The sequence below is a fragment of the Cydia pomonella genome, unplaced genomic scaffold (genome assembly GCF_033807575.1).
Source record: "Cydia pomonella isolate Wapato2018A unplaced genomic scaffold, ilCydPomo1 PGA_scaffold_219, whole genome shotgun sequence".
NCBI classification, from domain to species: Eukaryota; Metazoa; Arthropoda; class Insecta; order Lepidoptera; family Tortricidae; genus Cydia; species Cydia pomonella.
In genome coordinates, this window is record NW_026907859.1 from 4,821 (window position 1) to 21,791 (window position 16,971).

The window sequence follows — 16,971 nt, forward strand, 5'->3', positions numbered from 1 at the left end:
CTTTTGACCACCAGTTTTCTTATTTTGATAGATACCTACTTAGGTTTAAATACAGTAACTTGCAACAATATCTTACAGAACAACTATTGGATGCGCTTCGTTAACTATTATAAAGGTCCTAACCTCGTGCAAGATATTATTCCAGGTGGGTATAACTATCAATGCACAACTATAGACTGGAAGTGAAAACAGTAACAACCGTGAAATACCTAGTTTCAATTCTAAATTATTGATCTCCAAATAACGTAAGGGCAATAAACATTATTAACATTATACAAATAAAACCTAAAAGCCGTGTTGACGATATTTCTCCATTTTCTCAATTCTCAAACGTCAGACGACGGTAAATTCTTCCAGCAAACACCGTGTGCCGAGCGGACTCGAAAATGTAAAGGATACCCTGACAAACTTAGGTTTGCGGGCACTGGAGTCGCTAGCAGACAAGATACTGTGTAAATGTGTTTGGTAAAAGTAGTTTGGAGTTTTCACCGCTGTTTTCAGTAAGTTGGCGATGGCATAAAAGATAAGCCAATGCTGGCGAACGTTCAAACGGCCTTTTCGGCGGCGCTTCGCTCGGATCAACATGCTCTAACACTTATCTTTCTTTTAAACTTGTTTGGAATGTAAACTTTAACATGAATGTGATAAAGTCTGTTTCTGGTTATTTGGTGTTATGACACGTTTTCAATGAGCTTGAGCTATGCCTTTTCCTCAGTATCCAATTAAAATTGCACGATTTGGTCTATTAATGGCGGCCGGGACAAAACTGGTGAAATTGTTTTTCAATGGCTAACTTTTGCTACGGCTCGGCGTAATTTTCAAGTAACAAAGTTTGAAGCTTATTAGATACTGGAAAATTACAGTGAATAGAGACTGAGAACGAGACTCTTTGTAAGGAATATTCCATACAAAGTGACCCGTTTTCAATGCCCTTCGATATATTAGAGTTTTGAGCTGGATGGAGAGTGCTTAAACAACATTTATTTCAATGTTCATAATATAGCCTTAGTTACAACTGTTCAAGCGGCTATCAGGAATAACTGCATACCATCATCAACATTATTAGCTTAGGTAGTCCGAAGACTGCAGGTGAAGCAGTCCTAGAAGGATATAAAGATGACCTGCAATATTGGCCAGTCGGTGTACCTGGCAGGGCTTACATGGTAATTTCGACGTTTTTTCGTCCTGCCCACTGCCACTACCATATAAATAATCCAAGCACTGTGCCTTATGCCAGATATCTTAATTCGGTCTTAATTTCTAACTTGATCTCAATTAATTCGCAAATTAAATACAACTATTTGATATATTTGATAAGTTTCCCCAGCCTTTTTGGCATCCACTCATAGCATCACGTCTGGTCTCATAGAAAATATCTTAAGGGCTTTGCCCACAAACTGTGAGATTGCGGGCGGATATGAATATGAATATGAATAAATTACAATACTTTCCTAAACAACTGTACAGGTCCAGATCACGCGAGGTTTTTGGCGGTCAGAGCCCGGGAAGCCGGCTACTGGCTACATGCCCATCCTTCACCTAATACTTACTTTCTTGGATCCGACCTCCCTAAGACTGGCGGCTGGTTTGCGACTCGGGGCTCGGGGTTTCGGTATGTACGCCACATATGTATATGCTCTTGTGGCACGGACGTAAACCGACTGGGACACCATGGATTATCTTGTCAAAAAACTGCAGGTTGTTTTTCAAGACATGCGTCGCTTAATGACATAATCCGTTGATCTCTTGCCACCACCTGATGGGGTGTCCTTGGTTCCTTGGAGCCTGGGACGGTTATTAGTGTGGGGTGCTACCTGCGTAGACACACTGTCACCGTCTCACCTCCAACGGACTAATGGAAAAGCGGGCGCAGCGGCGGAAAGCGCCGAAATTTTGAAATGTAATAAATATAAGAGCCTCGTTAGAGAGCATTTTGTAGCGTTGAAACTCTAGGTCCATGGAGTCCCAGCGCGCACAAGTTTTTTGCAGAAATCACGAAACGTCTGGTTGATGAAACTGGAGACCGAAAAGCTGGCGGCTTCCTCTTACAACGTATCAGTATTGCGATACAACGAGGAAATGCCGCTAGCATCCTTGGTACGATGCCTCAAGGGCCTTTTTAGATATAAGCTAGTTATAGTAATCATCTGTATATATCCATTATTATTATGTAAATAAACAATGAGAATCTAAAAAAAATGGCTCTAATTTTAATATTTTTTTTATTCATATTGTATTTTTCTGAATATTGTTTCAAAACGCGTCTACTCAAACGATCGTTCGCTAGCGTAACACGGAACGCTCCCCCAGCTGATAATTGGCATGTCATGTTGACATTATTGACAGTTCGTCAATTTTCTCAAACAATAAGCGTACATCGTAGAAGCAAAAAACTATGGCTTTAAGTTATTTCACAGAAAGTGAAGCTCCGAGAGACTTTCGAATATCCTCCACGGAGAGTGAAGGACATTACACAAAGTGCCTACTATGTTATACGGTGAAGAAAAACTTCTACTGCCCGGATTGCATTCGGGCGGGCAACTTCGTACATTCATCGATGCCTTATGCGGACAGGTAGCAATTTTTTACATAATTTATGTTTTTTTTCTGATGACTCCTTAATTAAACAACACTGTTTATATACCGACCATCTTGTGAAATCAAGATTTCTGTAGAAATTTCTTAAAATCTTGGTCCATATGTCAGCGAAAGTATGCTCGGTTTTTGTGAAGGTTTTTGGGTCTGCAACTGCGTAGCGTGATTTGCGACTGAAAATTTATTTAACTAGTTATTTTTGGCCTGTATATGTTGCTAGTGTCATGTTTTTTGGATCAATTATAGTCATTTACGAATTATTTCTGTAGAAAGTTGGCACTGTAAGAGTTACCCTGATATTGGTTTGCTGAACATTATGACTGTCCTAGCATATCGCTACTGAAATATTACTGATGTGTATACATACCAAAGTTTTGAAATTGTAATGAATAAATGTTGCTTTGGATATGTAATAAAACAAATTAAAACAATATAAAATAGAAAGCATGGCAAATGTTTGTAGTTTGATTATAAAATAGTATCAATATCAAACATGGATTCATTATCATTGTAAACAAGGGCATTGATAATAATTCCTTACACAGATCCTGATCACAAAGGTCACAATTTCCAAGTATTGCACTTACTTTTTTTAAGCTTTTTTGGGCTGCAGAAGAGATGGACAAAAAAGATAACCATATGGAGTGGCCCAATCGGCAAGGGAAAGCAAGGAAAGCCAGCGCAGAGATGGGGTGACGAAATAGTAAAAAGAGCGGGAAATAATTGGATGGAAAAGGCAACTGATAGAGACTTGTAGCGAGGTCCTTAATAATAGTTATAATATAATAATTGCATACAAAATAAATTTAGATTGAACAATTCAATAATGTTAATATTATATATATTATATTATAGCCTTTTGTCATGACACCCAAATGCTGTTTATTTGTTTATTCGTTGATGTGTTGTTAAATGTATTGGGTGCCCGCTTGCCAGTTGGCATAGGCCTCCTCCAGCCTTCTCCATTCGTTCCTGTCTCTGGCAACCCTGCTCCATGTGGCACCAGCAACAGGCCTGATGTCGTCGTCCCATCGTTTGAGCTGCCTTCCTCTTTTCCTTTTACAGCCTCTTGGGTACCACTGGATCACCTTCTTACTCCATTTGTCCAATAATGTTAAATGTGTTATTAAATAAAATAATAAATTAAATAAATAATTATTATAGGTATCTTATATTATCTCAATATTTTATTGCATAAAGCACCTGATTTTAAACCTGATGCTTACTTCATTCTACTCCACAAGCTGTAGAATAGTTAGCAATAAGTTTTATATTTTCAGATTCTCAGAAAAACAAGGCAAGCTGTTACGTCTAAAAGCTAATAGAAAGCACATTCTTGACCGCTGCGAAAAGCTGATGGCTGGCAAGTTGAAGAAAGACAGCTTAATAACAGAGGCCAAACAGTCACGGGACAAACTGGACCTGCTGCGGCTGGCTATTGAGCAGCGGAGGAATGGACTGGATGAGAAGAGGAAACAATTGACGGAGCTCACACAACTTAACAATGAGCTAAGGTATGTATTACATTCAATGGCCAAATTAAAGATATCTTTTTCCTGCTGGTAGGAAACCATTCATTTATTTCTAAATGTTTACCTATTTATTTAACTATTAGCATACACTGCACTCGAGGAGGCATTTTGCGGGCATATCAGTTACATTTGCAAATAGGCATTGGCTGTTGTATTTATGAGTGTGTGTGGCGTGTGGTAATTACTTAGGTAACAACCTACCTAAGTATTTTTCATGTCACCGTAATGTAATATTGACTTGTGAAAGAGCCCTTGAGGCCTTACAAAATATTTTTTTTTTTAAATTTTACATTTTAAATCATTCTCATAGTATTTTTTTTTATAAAGGTATAGTGGATATTGGATAAGTTCACTGGTTTTGGGCAGAATTCAAACTCGCAACCTTTCGGAACACCTGTCCAATTTTTCCCCTTAGTTAAACAAAATGCATTACTCGCAGATGTATCTGCTTAGTACAAAATAAATTTTGTTTTTGCATCTCCAGATTAAAGCTCCCCCGCTACCAGAAGCGCGTGTCGCACCTGGCGTCCCACGCGGCCGCTCAGAGGCTGGAGCTGCACACGAGGCACAACGCCTGCGCCGACAGAAACGCGGCCCTAGCGGCGCTGCGGAGAGAGAGGGTGCGGCAGCTTAACAAATATATATTCCCCGTTTACATCAGTTTGGATACCAGGTAAGGGTACAGTTTACACTCCTTCTTAAAGGCGATAGTAGGAGCCCGAGGTTCAGTTCAGACGCACTAAAATGCAAGCACACCGGGAAAGGGTCAAGCAGCTTAATAAGCCTAGTCATGCAGCAACAATACATACAGTCGGTGGCAGAAGTGGTGAATTAAGCCTCAATGTTTGTTAGTTTTCAATGTGTTCAAGCTTTATCCATGTCATATTTACAACATCGCGCTGTCTGTAGGACTACATCGATTTGTGTAAGTCCGAGCGTAATAGAGGTACCTATTTGCTCTTTGTGTATTCGCAGCGACAGTATAGAAGACATGGAGTTCCTGGGCGGGGAGCCGGAGGAGCAGCCCGCGCCGCGCACTCGGCTGCACGTCGTCTCGCCCTGGCTGTGTGCCGACGGGGACCACTCGCATGTGATCACCTGGGGTGAGTTCGCACAGTTGGGGTTTAGAAGAATAATCATCAAAAAATATTCATAATATTTAACAACATAATAATTTGATAATGCATAATATCACCTATAATATTAATTTTGAATACCAATTTGTTTTCAATCATTTTGCAGCGAAACAGAACAAGGAAGCGTCTTTGACGGCGGAGCCGGCGGACAACCCTCTACATCGTACGGTAGCAGCGTTAGGTGAGACCTACACGAATTAATATCAGGTCGTGTCATGAAAAATAATCAGACGGTGGTGTAAAATTGTGTATTAGCCGTATTTTGCGAGGTGAATATAATTATAGATAAAAAAATTAAAATAAAACCGGCCAAGAGCATGTCGGGCCACGCTCAGTGTAGGGTTCCGTAGTTACTCTTCCGTCACAATAAGCTAAACTGGAGCTTAAAGTATAGTAAATTGTTAACCAAGAGATGAAACGGTACCTTTCACCCCAGTTAAACAAATAGGCAAATTTGCATAATCAGTACCTAATTAAAGTAAGTCTTTTTACTATGAAGGGAAAACTTTTTGCGATAACTCAAAAACAGCTAAACTGATCATGTCTGCTATAGTTTTCATTTAATGTCTTTCTAAAGCTCTACTTCCACGATTTTTTTCATATTTTTTGGACCTATGGTTCAAAAGTTAGAGGGGGGGGGGGGGACACATTTTTTTTTTCTTTCGGAGCGATTATCTCCGAATATATTCACTTTATCAAAAAATGTTTCTTGAAAACCCCTATTAGTTTTGAAAGACCTTTCCAACGATACCCCACACTCTAGGGTTGAAGCGAAAAAAAAATTTCACCCCCACTTTACGTGTAGGGGAGATACCCTAAAAAAAATTAAATTTTTAGATTTTATTGTACGACTTTGTCGGCTTTATTGATTTATATATCCATGCCAAATTTCAGCTTTCTAGCACTAACGACCACGGAGCAAAGCCTCGGACAGACAGACAGACAGACAGACAGACAGACGGACATGGCGAAACTATAAGGGTTCCGTTTTATGCCATTTGGCTACGGAACCCTAAAAATGGACTCGCCATTGGGTGAATATCCCAAGCAATAAAATTTGATGGCAAGACTGAAAACGCTGGTGCAGAAAGTCAAAATAGTCATATACTATTTTTTTTTGGAAACACCTCTTAGCTATCGACCTCGGGCAATAACTAATATTAAAATATTAAATAATTTAATCATTGAAAAAAAAATAAAGGCCCAATTTTTGATTCAGGTGGGTTGTCCGGAACACAGTTATTCTTGTTTAATGCCGCATAACTCTAAAACTATACAAGATATCAAATTAGTTTTTAGTTCACTATAATACCATATCAATAAAGAACCCTTTAAAATATTACTTGCTTATTAACTCGTTAATAAACCCCCTTATTATGCGTAAAGAAATTTGTCCGGCAAAATAATCCTTATTACCGCGGACAAATTTCATCGACGTTTATTGGCTAAGTTTGACTTCGTACGCCCCCCCCGCCTCCTGCGCACTTTGAGAGTCAGTTGTGCCGCGGCTCTCACCGCAAGAAGACCTCTATGTGATGCCGAATAGATCCGCTACACACGTGAGTAATGTCATTTCGATGTTACGGGGACAAAAAAAAATCATTCCGGAGTTTGCTATATCTTTTTTGTTTCATATTTGTTATTTTTCAAATATTTACAGATCGTGTATTTTGTACTTGTGAGTTTAAATGTCGCGATAATTAACGAAATGTGGGATTTAGTTATTTTTTTATAATTTTATTTCACCTCGGTTTATCATTCCACCAATTTCATCACGGTGATTTCGGTGTAGTAAAATGGCTTTAATACCCACCAGAATGAAAATAACACCGGAATGATATCAAAAGTAGGTGGAGTTTTATATCATTCCCTTGCATACTTATCATTCACGTGCGAGTCATATTTTTCATTCCGGTGGAAAAATGTCATTCAGGTGGAGTGTTATATCATTCCTGTGTATACTTATCATTCACGTGCGAGTAATTTTTTTTAATCTCCGATAATTCTCAAAAGCCTTAAGATATCAAGTGCTCTGTAAGAGGCTTATCAAAGAACAGTCTGAGGTGTCGATTGACATTAAAAGAAACATCGAAGAAACGTAAATAAAGAATTACACCGGAATAACACAAAAAACTAGTACTGTTGAAATTGACCCCATTTCGGGGTTGGTTCCATAGTAAAAGCTGCTCGGTATGATCAGCCAGAGATGACTCACCTCACAAAATTTGGCTGAGGGTTAAAACTGTTAAAAGACCCTTATTTCTAGTATATTCCCATTTATCCATTCACCTATTCCCACCTGCGCTGTGCGGGGACAAATGGGAACGCATCGTATTTATGTCCACTGGTCCGGGCAGGTCTGGCGGCGCAGCTGGCGGCGCTGCTGGCGTGGGCGCTGGACGCGCGGCTGCCGCACGCGCTCACGCTCAGGTATTCATCTCGTTGGCGTTGTTCATTGTTGCGTTATTGCGTTAGTTCCAAATATGGGACCTTTGGGACGCTTATTCTTATTCATTTATGTACTTATGTAGACCAGCGTTCGGAAAGTAGACGCTTTCCGATCGGAGAGCAGAAAAATAATTTAAAAGTAAAAATTGTAAATAAATAATTCTATTTTTTACCTCCTGCCGCCCAAAGACCTATTAAAAGGTCTCCGACTGAGTGGTGGTGCCGGCCCGAGCATAATAACACTAACTTATACGCACCCAATGACCTTTGAAAAGGTCTTCAACATTAACTTTATAAAAATTCAAATGTACCGCGTATTGAATTCAGATACCTAATTTCTAAATGAATACGTAACAGTTGACGTTGTCAACAGATGTCAATCTGTGTAACATGATCAGTACGGAAGGTAAGGAAATAAATCTCCATGTACCAAAAAGTGTCATCAAAAAACCTTAAATAGGTAGCGCTACAATACCTAGAATACTTGAACAAAAAAATCAAATCATAGACAGCGCACTTCACTCCGTCAATAGCGCCTAGGTTCTTAGCTACTCTAGCGCTACTCTGGAGAGATTTAGAACTATTATTGACAGCTGGACACTTTTGCAACAGTTCCACCATAAGAGATGTCACTCCTCTTAATTCCACACTCCATAATGATCAGTTTGGAAGGTAGATGATCAGTCAGTTTTGACGTAATGTCAAAAACAATGACGAGGCGTCGAGGAGGTGGTAAGCTAGTCGATAATTTTATTCTCCATCTTGGCAGATTCCTTGTGTATTTTTGTTGTGATTGATTGAACATATTAGATGTTCGTCTGTTTTACCACATTTATTTTTTACTTTTAATCGATATTCAGGTAAATACAAGTTAATAATTGGAAGACCTAGGAAGGCATGTGGGTCGTAATATATTTAATGTTTTTTATATAGGTCTATGGGCTTTAACCGCTAAATATATTGGGTTGGTTTGCATTGACTACGCTATTTGTTTAACTATTAAATTTTATAAAGTATTTCGTTTTTAATGTTCTTTTGAAAACCTTTATTTTTATTTGTGGTATTTATTTTGAAAGAATCATGAATTAAAATAAGATGGTAGTAATTAGTTGCTATAGGATTTTAATAGGTCCCACCATAAATATTTTCATGTAAAATGTTGCCAAGACGAAACCATAAAGCTCACACTGTCAAAAAGTTATCAGATCTCATGTAAAGCCAAGCTTCTAACTCTACAATCCCTATTAGTTTCACAAACTCTTGGGCTTAGGGCTTGTAGAGTTAGAAGCTTGGCTCTATATGGTTTCGTCTTGGCAATATTTTAAATGAAAATATTTTTGGTGGGATGTCACTTCTTTTTGTAAGGTAGCTTATGTCAATCTTCCATCCCCTTATTAAAAAATCTTGAAATATGTATTTTATTATTTATAACAAGGAGTCTACATCAATTTTCAGACCTCTAGCATCAAAATTTGCGGAACCCTCATACAAATATTCATCCCCTAATTTACGGGGTTGGAGGGATAAAAGTCATAAAAGTACCAAGTAATACTTTTTTGGTTATTTGTGTACTAATACTAGCTTATATACCAAATTTAGTTTCCTAGAGCTTCAGGAACTACACTGAGTTTTGATGATCATCAGTGAATGAGTGAGTGAGTCGGTGACGAAATCGGGGTTCTTTAGATGTCAATAAAATCTCAAGTATAAAAGCTATGCAATTGAAACTTTTTATGTTTAATAAAACCACTATTGACATCATATCCCGAGAATTTTATTTATCTGAGATAATCCGAATCCAAATTATGAGGGATTAAAAAAACGACGAAGCGCTTCAAGAAAAGGTAGGTAATGCCTGCGCTTCGCTTGGCTCGTCTTGGCGGGGCCACATGCTCGAGTTCACTGCCAGTCAGGTAATTTTCCCAGTTCATTAGTTTTCTACTGCATCAGTAGAATTGAATATACACTGTTTTTTTTTATAATCCAGTAGTCAAAGTTAAATAATATGCTGCCGGTGGCCAATATTATTGATAGCATGTGGCAAAGGTAGGTATTTTTTATTATTTTATAATATTTTACATGACATACGTTTTTTAATTCTGATATATTTAAAATATGTTACATAAGTGGGGTAAATCAACGTAATGGTACATCAATTATTTTAATAAATTCAGAAATACGTAATCTAAGAAAAAAATTTTTTGAGGTAGCGGCCCAGAGACCTTTAAAAAAGACATCGAATTTCGGTGTTTCTTTGGTTTCTTCTACCGATACCCTTTATGATGCCACACCCACCCAACAATGCTGTGACAATGTAATAATACGTCCAAGGCTTGGGTCGGAACCATGTGAACCTAAATAAAACCGGCCAAGAGCATGTCGGGCCACGCTCAGTGTAGGGTTCCGTAGTTACTCTTCCGTCACAATAAGCTAAACTGGAGCTTAATGTATAGTATATTGTTAACCAATGGATGAAACGGTACCTTTCACCCGAGTTAAACAAATAGGCAAATTTGCATAATCAGTACCTAATTAAAGTAAGTCTTTTTACTATGAAGGGAAAACTTTTTGCGATAACTCAAAAACAGCTAAACTGATCATGTCCGCTATAGTTTTCATTTAATGTCTTTCTTAAGCTCTACTTCCACGATTTTTGTCATATTTTTTGGACCTATGGTTTAAAAGTTAGAGGGGGGGGACACATTTTTTTTTTCTTCCGGAGCGATTATCTCCGAATATATTCACTTTATCAAAAAATGTTTCTTGAAAACCCCTATTAGTTTTGAAAGACCTTTCCAACGATACCCCACACTCTAGGGTTGAAGCGAAAAAAAAAATTCACCCCCACTTTACATGTAGGGGAGGTACCCTAAAAAAAATTAAATTTTTAGATTTTATTGTACGACTTTGTCGGCTTTATTGATTTATATATCCATGCCAAATTTCAGCTTTCTAGCACTAACGACCACGGAGCAAAGCCTCGGACAGACAGACAGACAGACAGACGGACATGGCGAAACTATAAGGGTTCCGTTTTATGCCATTTGGCTACGGAACCCTAAAAAAGGCCTCTGGGCTTGTATCCTGTCTTTGACGAAAACATTCTGGGCGGCAGGAGGATACAATTTTAGCGTTTTTTTAATTATGAAGGTCTTTGTCATCCAGGAACATATGATGCAGTTTTTAATTTATTTTTTTAGGTGGGGAAGACTTTCGAAGTACCTATTAAACGATCTTCAGATCAGAGGTGTTAAAATCAAATCAGATGTTAAAGCGATTACGAGTGGAGTAATAAAAGTATTTCTCGTTTGTAAAATACACGTCAAGGAGTTAAAGTCAGAACTGACAATTTTCTTCAGCTTATTCTACACCGTGTCCAATAAGTTCGAATACAGTTATGATCCTTAATGAAATAAATGTACGCGTAGTTTATGTTATGAAAATTATATTAAATGAAAGCCACATTTATATACAATATTTACAACAAATGTTTTGGAATTACTCCACCTTTAACTTTTTTTACAAGTTTCAAACGTTTCTCAAAAGAGTCACAAGCGGCACGCACCGCATCCATCGGCATATCGTCCCAAATTTGCACGATAACCTTTTTAAAATGGCTCAGGTTTGCGACTTTATAATTATTTAGCTTAGAGAGCATGTATGACCATACGAAATAATCTAGTACGTTTAAATCTGGAGAACTTGGTGGCCATTCATTTTTCGGCAAAAAATCGGTCAAATTAGCCTTGCACCAAGCTTGAACAGCGTTTGCCGTATGCGACGGAGCTCCGTCTTGTTGGAAAACATAATAATCGTCTCCAAACATATTTTTTAAATTTGGGGCAACATTTTTCTCCAAAACCTCCGATTTATAGTATGCCGCATTGATTTTAACGCCTTTATCAATAAAAACTAGAGGCAGTTTGCCCCTCTTACAAAGAGCACCCCAAACCATCACTGATGGTGAGCTCTGGAACCTAGGCACATTCTTTTCATACTCTGGAATGTCTTCTATCCGTGCTGCCCACAACCGGTCGTTCTGGGCGTTATGAGGCTGCTCTAACACAAAGAGTTTCTCGTCCGAGAAAACAAATTCGTCACCTGCGTGCCAAGAAAGTATGGTGCTACATCTTTCTACTCTCTTTTTCTTGGTTGCATCTGAAATGCCATGTACTTTTCGTTTTTTATAAGCATGACATCCAAGATCTTTTTTCAATATATTATGTACAGATCCCCTGGAAATTTTCAGATCAGCAGCTAATTTTCTAATAGAACGGTGTTTTTTCCGCCGAATTCGCTCTCTTATAGCCTTTACCACTTTTTCAGTTCTAGCTGAGCGGGGCCGACCGGATCTTTTCCTGTCCTCTGTAGAAGAGATCTCTTTATACCTTTTTATAGTAGTATAAACCAGATTCCGTTTAATTCCATGGGGTTGTAACGCCTTGAATATAGCACATGGCCTGTCGCCTTTAAGGAATTTTCTAATAATTTCTTCACGAACGTACTTCATCGTGTATTGAAGCCAAACTAAAAATACGTGACTTATGAAATTATAGTACTATGTTTATGTCAATATACTTTTTAAATTAAAATAAGAATTTTATAGCCAGCGATCCGTATGTCTATACAGCAAGTGCTAAAAGTTTGTATTCGAACTTATTGGACACGGTGTAGATCTAGACATCTCTTTAGGTTCAAACTAAGCTAAAGTGAAGTCCAATAGAAATTACAAATCATGTAAACAAACCAATTTACCTTATTTTTTTCATAATCTCGTATTTTTATGGACAACCATGATTTTATCAACAGTTTATAGGCTTAAACCTTTTATTTATATCAATTATTAGTTAAAGTACACGTTGATTATTAATATTTCAATGAAAACAACCATCGTAAAACATTAAGGTTACATGTCAGTTGCATATAAATTCTGTCATAGTTTTTTAAAGCCCGACCAGAAATATATGATGATTGTGAAGAGGGCGCTGTTATTCTCATGTATAGGGTGTCAGTTCAGTTTAGTATGAAAAATTTAGTTCCAATGAAATTCCGCAATATGGCGCGTGGTCATATATTACTGGTCAGGCTTTACATTGTCTGAATTTTCTATTGGACTTTAACTCTGCGGGATTCGCAAGAAGAAGTGGTGCATGAGATATCACGATAAACGTCTAATTTCTATAAAAATGTAACGTCGAAGTCAGTGCAGCGGGGGCAGCATGGTTCCATTTTTATCGCTTGTCACTATGCCCGTCACTTTCGCACTTACATACTCGTTAGGCATGGTGACAAATGATAAAAAGCTAACCATCTCAGCCCTACAGAACTGGAAATGACGATCACTCTCGTATCATGGACAACACGGAGTCATCCGATGGTTACATCCCCGCAGCGACTACTGGAGCTGGCGCGTGTCGGAGGCGGGGCTGCGCGCGCGCACGCGGCGGCTGTGCGCGTGCGCGGCGGCGCTGAGCGCGCGCTGCGGCGCCGCGCCGCCGCCGCCGCCGCGCCTCACCGCGCTGCTCGCGCTCGCCGCCGCCGCCGCCGCCGACGACCCCGGCCTGGGACGGTGGGCCCACTTCTTATACTTGACCCGCTTCTAATTATTACCATCGTAGAGTAAATATATCATAAAGGCGCACCTATCGGCGTTGCACACGCTCGTCGCCCCCGCTGCTGATGATCCCGGACTAGGACGGTGCGTAACAGAGACTGACCTCCGAGGGCGCATACTCCGTCTATTGGATATACTTAAATTATGTGGGTAATGTAAACATACTCTCGCCGCCCCCTCTGATGATCCCGGACTGGAACGGTACATTTAGTTCATAATTATAATTGAATCACTTTCGTTTTACTACCGTCTTACCATCTCCATGTGCCGGATGATGGAGCTTATGGGTAGCCTTTTGAATTCCTTTGGTTCCAGATAGCCTGCTTCAAAGTCCTTCATTCTTTGTCTGGCGAGGGCGTGACATTCACACATTAGGTGTGTTACTGTCTCTTCCTTTTCGCCACACATTCGACAATCGGTGTTGTCGGAGTGTCCCATCCTGGCCAAAATTCCTTTGTTATAATTTGGAGTTGTCTCTTGCTAAGTTTCTATAGCTTTTTGCTCCAACCGGAGTCTACTCCTTGTATGAAGAGTTTTGAGTGCTTTAGACCCGTCAGACTGTCCCATTCTTTTTGATGTCTGGTCTTAGTGTGGTCTTTGATAGGCTCCGGCAAGTTCATCTGAATTTTCATTGCCTATGAGTTCCTCGTACCCTGGGATCCATACCAGTTGCACTTTGTTTTGCCTTCCAAACTTGTTCAGAGCTTGGACACCGTTGTATACCAGTCTAGAGTCCACTCTAGTCGCCGTGAGCGCTTGGAGTGCAGCCTGACTGTCGCTGAGTATAAAGATATTCTTCCCTTGGGTTTCCCTAACTGTATTCTCATGCACACAGGCAATTACGAGTATAGCATATGTCTCGGCCTGGGAGACAGTAGCGTAATTACCCATGCTTATGCTACAACTAAAGTCATTTGCATAAATGCCTGCACCCGTACCAGATACTGTCTTGGACCCGTCTGTGTACCATAAGATGTCGTTTTCATCAGAGATTGGTGCTTCAAGACCTTCGGTCCATTCAGCCCTTGTTGGAACTTTAACTTCAAAATTCTTACGGAACACAAACTTGGTTTGCATCTTATCGCAGCCCATATTCGTAATCATTTCCATGAAATTGTCATATTCCATGTTTGTATGTTTAGTATTTGGCTTGTTATCGCTCCATAGACCTGTTAAAGCCAGCCTGTGTAGCAATTTCCGCGCCTCAGATTGTAGGTCTAGCAGTACCTCCATCGCCGCTGATGGCGTTGTTCTAGACGCTCTGGTTATAGCTATGCATGCCGTTCTTTGTATTTTCATAAGGGCTTCCCTGCATGTGCTCGGTAGTGTCCTTGGCCACCATGCCAGGCATCCGTACAAGATGATAGATTGCAATAAATGAAATAAGGTCTTACCATCATGGTATAGATCCATCTTAGTACCTTTGGGTTTAAACCCCATGTTTTGCCATATGCCGTTCTACTACTATACTTACTACCATACAAACTCATATTCAAAAAGTACACAGTTAGGTACATTACATAACAGGATATCGAAATCTATTAAACGATCACTTTGCAGAGTGGAAGCGTGGACCAGTGAGAAGTTACTGGAGTGCGCGGTGTGGGAGAAACTCGAAGTACCGGACGAGCCCGACCCGCCGGAGCATCTGTACTGGCCGGAACAAGAGGTACAGCTTCATTTATTTCAACATTTACCACCATTCATCTTAGCAAACTTATGTTAAATTTTGTCCCTTTGACTGCAGGAGACAGAAGTGTGCGGTCGCTCGCCGCCCGCAGCCTCCCTCGTCACGTCGGCGGCCGCCTCCCTCGCCTCCATGTGGCGCGGCTGGACCAAATAACACACATGCACGCACACGGACTCACATACACACACACACATACACATCAACATCATACTACTCGACTCCTTTACTCCTATTTTGTAACCAAGGGTTAAACTTAAGTAAGAACAGGTAATAATGATTAGGTACCTGTCCATACTTCGCGTGCGATAGAGAGAGGAACAGGCGAGTCAATGAACGAAAGTCTTCGTGCTTAGCGTCCTTACTTAAGCTTTAAAGCGGGCAAATTCAATTCCCGTTTAATAACCAGTTACGCATTATTAGGTTTTTTTTTTCCATTCCGAAGTTACACAATGAGAGTTCCAAAGTGGGACGAAAATTATGCACACTAAAGGGCCGATCTCCGACCGCAAGTCTCGTAAACCGTACACATCTCTCTAAGTAGAATGACATTCAAAGCCGCGTACATCAATAAGATGCCCATTCACTAACTTATCAATTTTTATAAGTACCCAAAAACTTTTACAAAGTACTATTGGAAGTCGAGTAGGTACCATTAATTACGACTAACTGTGTGTAAAACAGCATAATTACTCCAAAATTTATTCCTATTCCATTGACTATCTTAAATTATGAAACTAATTAATTAATTTTGTGACCATTAATTTCAATAAATTTATTGACTTTTGACTCAAAATGACCAAATAGGTACTATTGTTTTGAATTTGAAACCATGTCCCATGTCTTATTTAACAAAAGTTAAATTTTAATTTTTGAATTTGTCCTTTATGAAGGACTTCGGAACCCAGCAAGGCAAACAAAAAATCATAAATGTCAACCAAATATCAGCCTTATACGGTGAATAATGCATATTCAGAATTAGTAAAAGTAATTTGGCATTCGCGGGTAATTTAATGGTTCTGCGAACCACTCATAAATATTTTTTACGAAAAATTACTATCAGATTTATTTTTTCACATTGCTGTCACTTTACTCTCACTATTTCTAAATATGGATTATATTATAAACATTATACGGTTATGTATTTATGTCCTTATGTTATGTACATAGATTATTTTTTATAAAATTTTGTGAATTATTTTGAATGAAAATAAAACTTTTTGTAAATCTAATTATTTTAATTCACCATATAAACAAAACAGTCTTCATTAAATACAATAGTTAATAAATAAAGTACAACCTAATACGACTAGCAAACGAATACCACGCGGATACACGACGTATTTATCGTTCTACATGACCTTTTCACTGCTCGTCGACTGTTACAATGGTCGCAATTTTAATATTTAACTCCAACCTCAATATATTTTCATACACCCGTCAAACATTGTGTTCCCCCTAACCATTCGTCGTCATATTAGGACCAATAAGCGTCATGCGCGTTTAAAGGGTAATAGACACAATAAATACATCGTATCCACCGCAAGTAGTAAGTACTAAAATAAATGCATCCGAAAAGTGAAGTCTTGTACGATGTCGGTAACTGCAGGTACGTTATCGTTATGGTAACGTTGGTCACAAATTCATTGAATATTACGCCTTTTGAGTTTAGAGTTTTGAGGTTATCTTAAAGCCTAAGTTGTGAGAACATGAGTTGACGAATATGAGAACACGTTGGAAAGATGGTTCTGCTATTTATATTCTGATAGCGTAGTTTGCTGAACTCTCTGGATCAGGGTTCACCAAATGGCAAACCTGTTCGGATCCAGACCGCCGAGCTATTTTCTTTTATTTACTTATTTAATAAACTCAAGTGGAAATGGACCGCGATTTTATTTTAAAAACTCCTGTTTTTCCTGAAAAAAGAATTGGTGATCCGTGCGCTAGATATAAAAAAAA

General features: G+C 39.0%; 1 protein-coding gene across 3 annotated transcripts; it reads left to right on the forward strand.

Moving 5' to 3' along the window:
* Window positions 1-1,936: 1,936 nt before the first annotated feature.
* LOC133533921 (beclin 1-associated autophagy-related key regulator-like) lies at window positions 1,937-16,239 on the forward strand. 3 transcript variants are annotated; one of them, XR_009801944.1, is made up of 9 exons: window positions 1,937-2,574; window positions 3,876-4,109; window positions 4,612-4,800; window positions 5,103-5,230; window positions 5,370-5,444; window positions 7,621-7,693; window positions 13,028-13,280; window positions 14,886-14,994; window positions 15,073-15,212. XR_009801944.1 is itself a non-coding variant. In XM_061873005.1 (8 exons), the coding sequence occupies exons 1-8, from the start codon at window positions 2,396-2,398 to the stop codon at window positions 15,166-15,168; spliced, it is 1,083 nt and encodes a 360-aa protein (XP_061728989.1). In that variant the 5' UTR covers window positions 2,016-2,395; the 3' UTR covers window positions 15,169-16,239. The 3 variants fall into 3 exon arrangements, 2 of the variants coding, with proteins under 2 accessions (XP_061728989.1, XP_061728988.1); XM_061873005.1 differs by lacking the exon at window positions 13,028-13,280 and having other exon boundaries at window positions 2,016-2,574; window positions 15,073-16,239; XM_061873004.1 differs by lacking the exons at window positions 7,621-7,693; window positions 13,028-13,280 and having other exon boundaries at window positions 2,021-2,574; window positions 15,073-16,239.
* The last annotated feature ends 732 nt before the right edge of the window (window positions 16,240-16,971 follow it).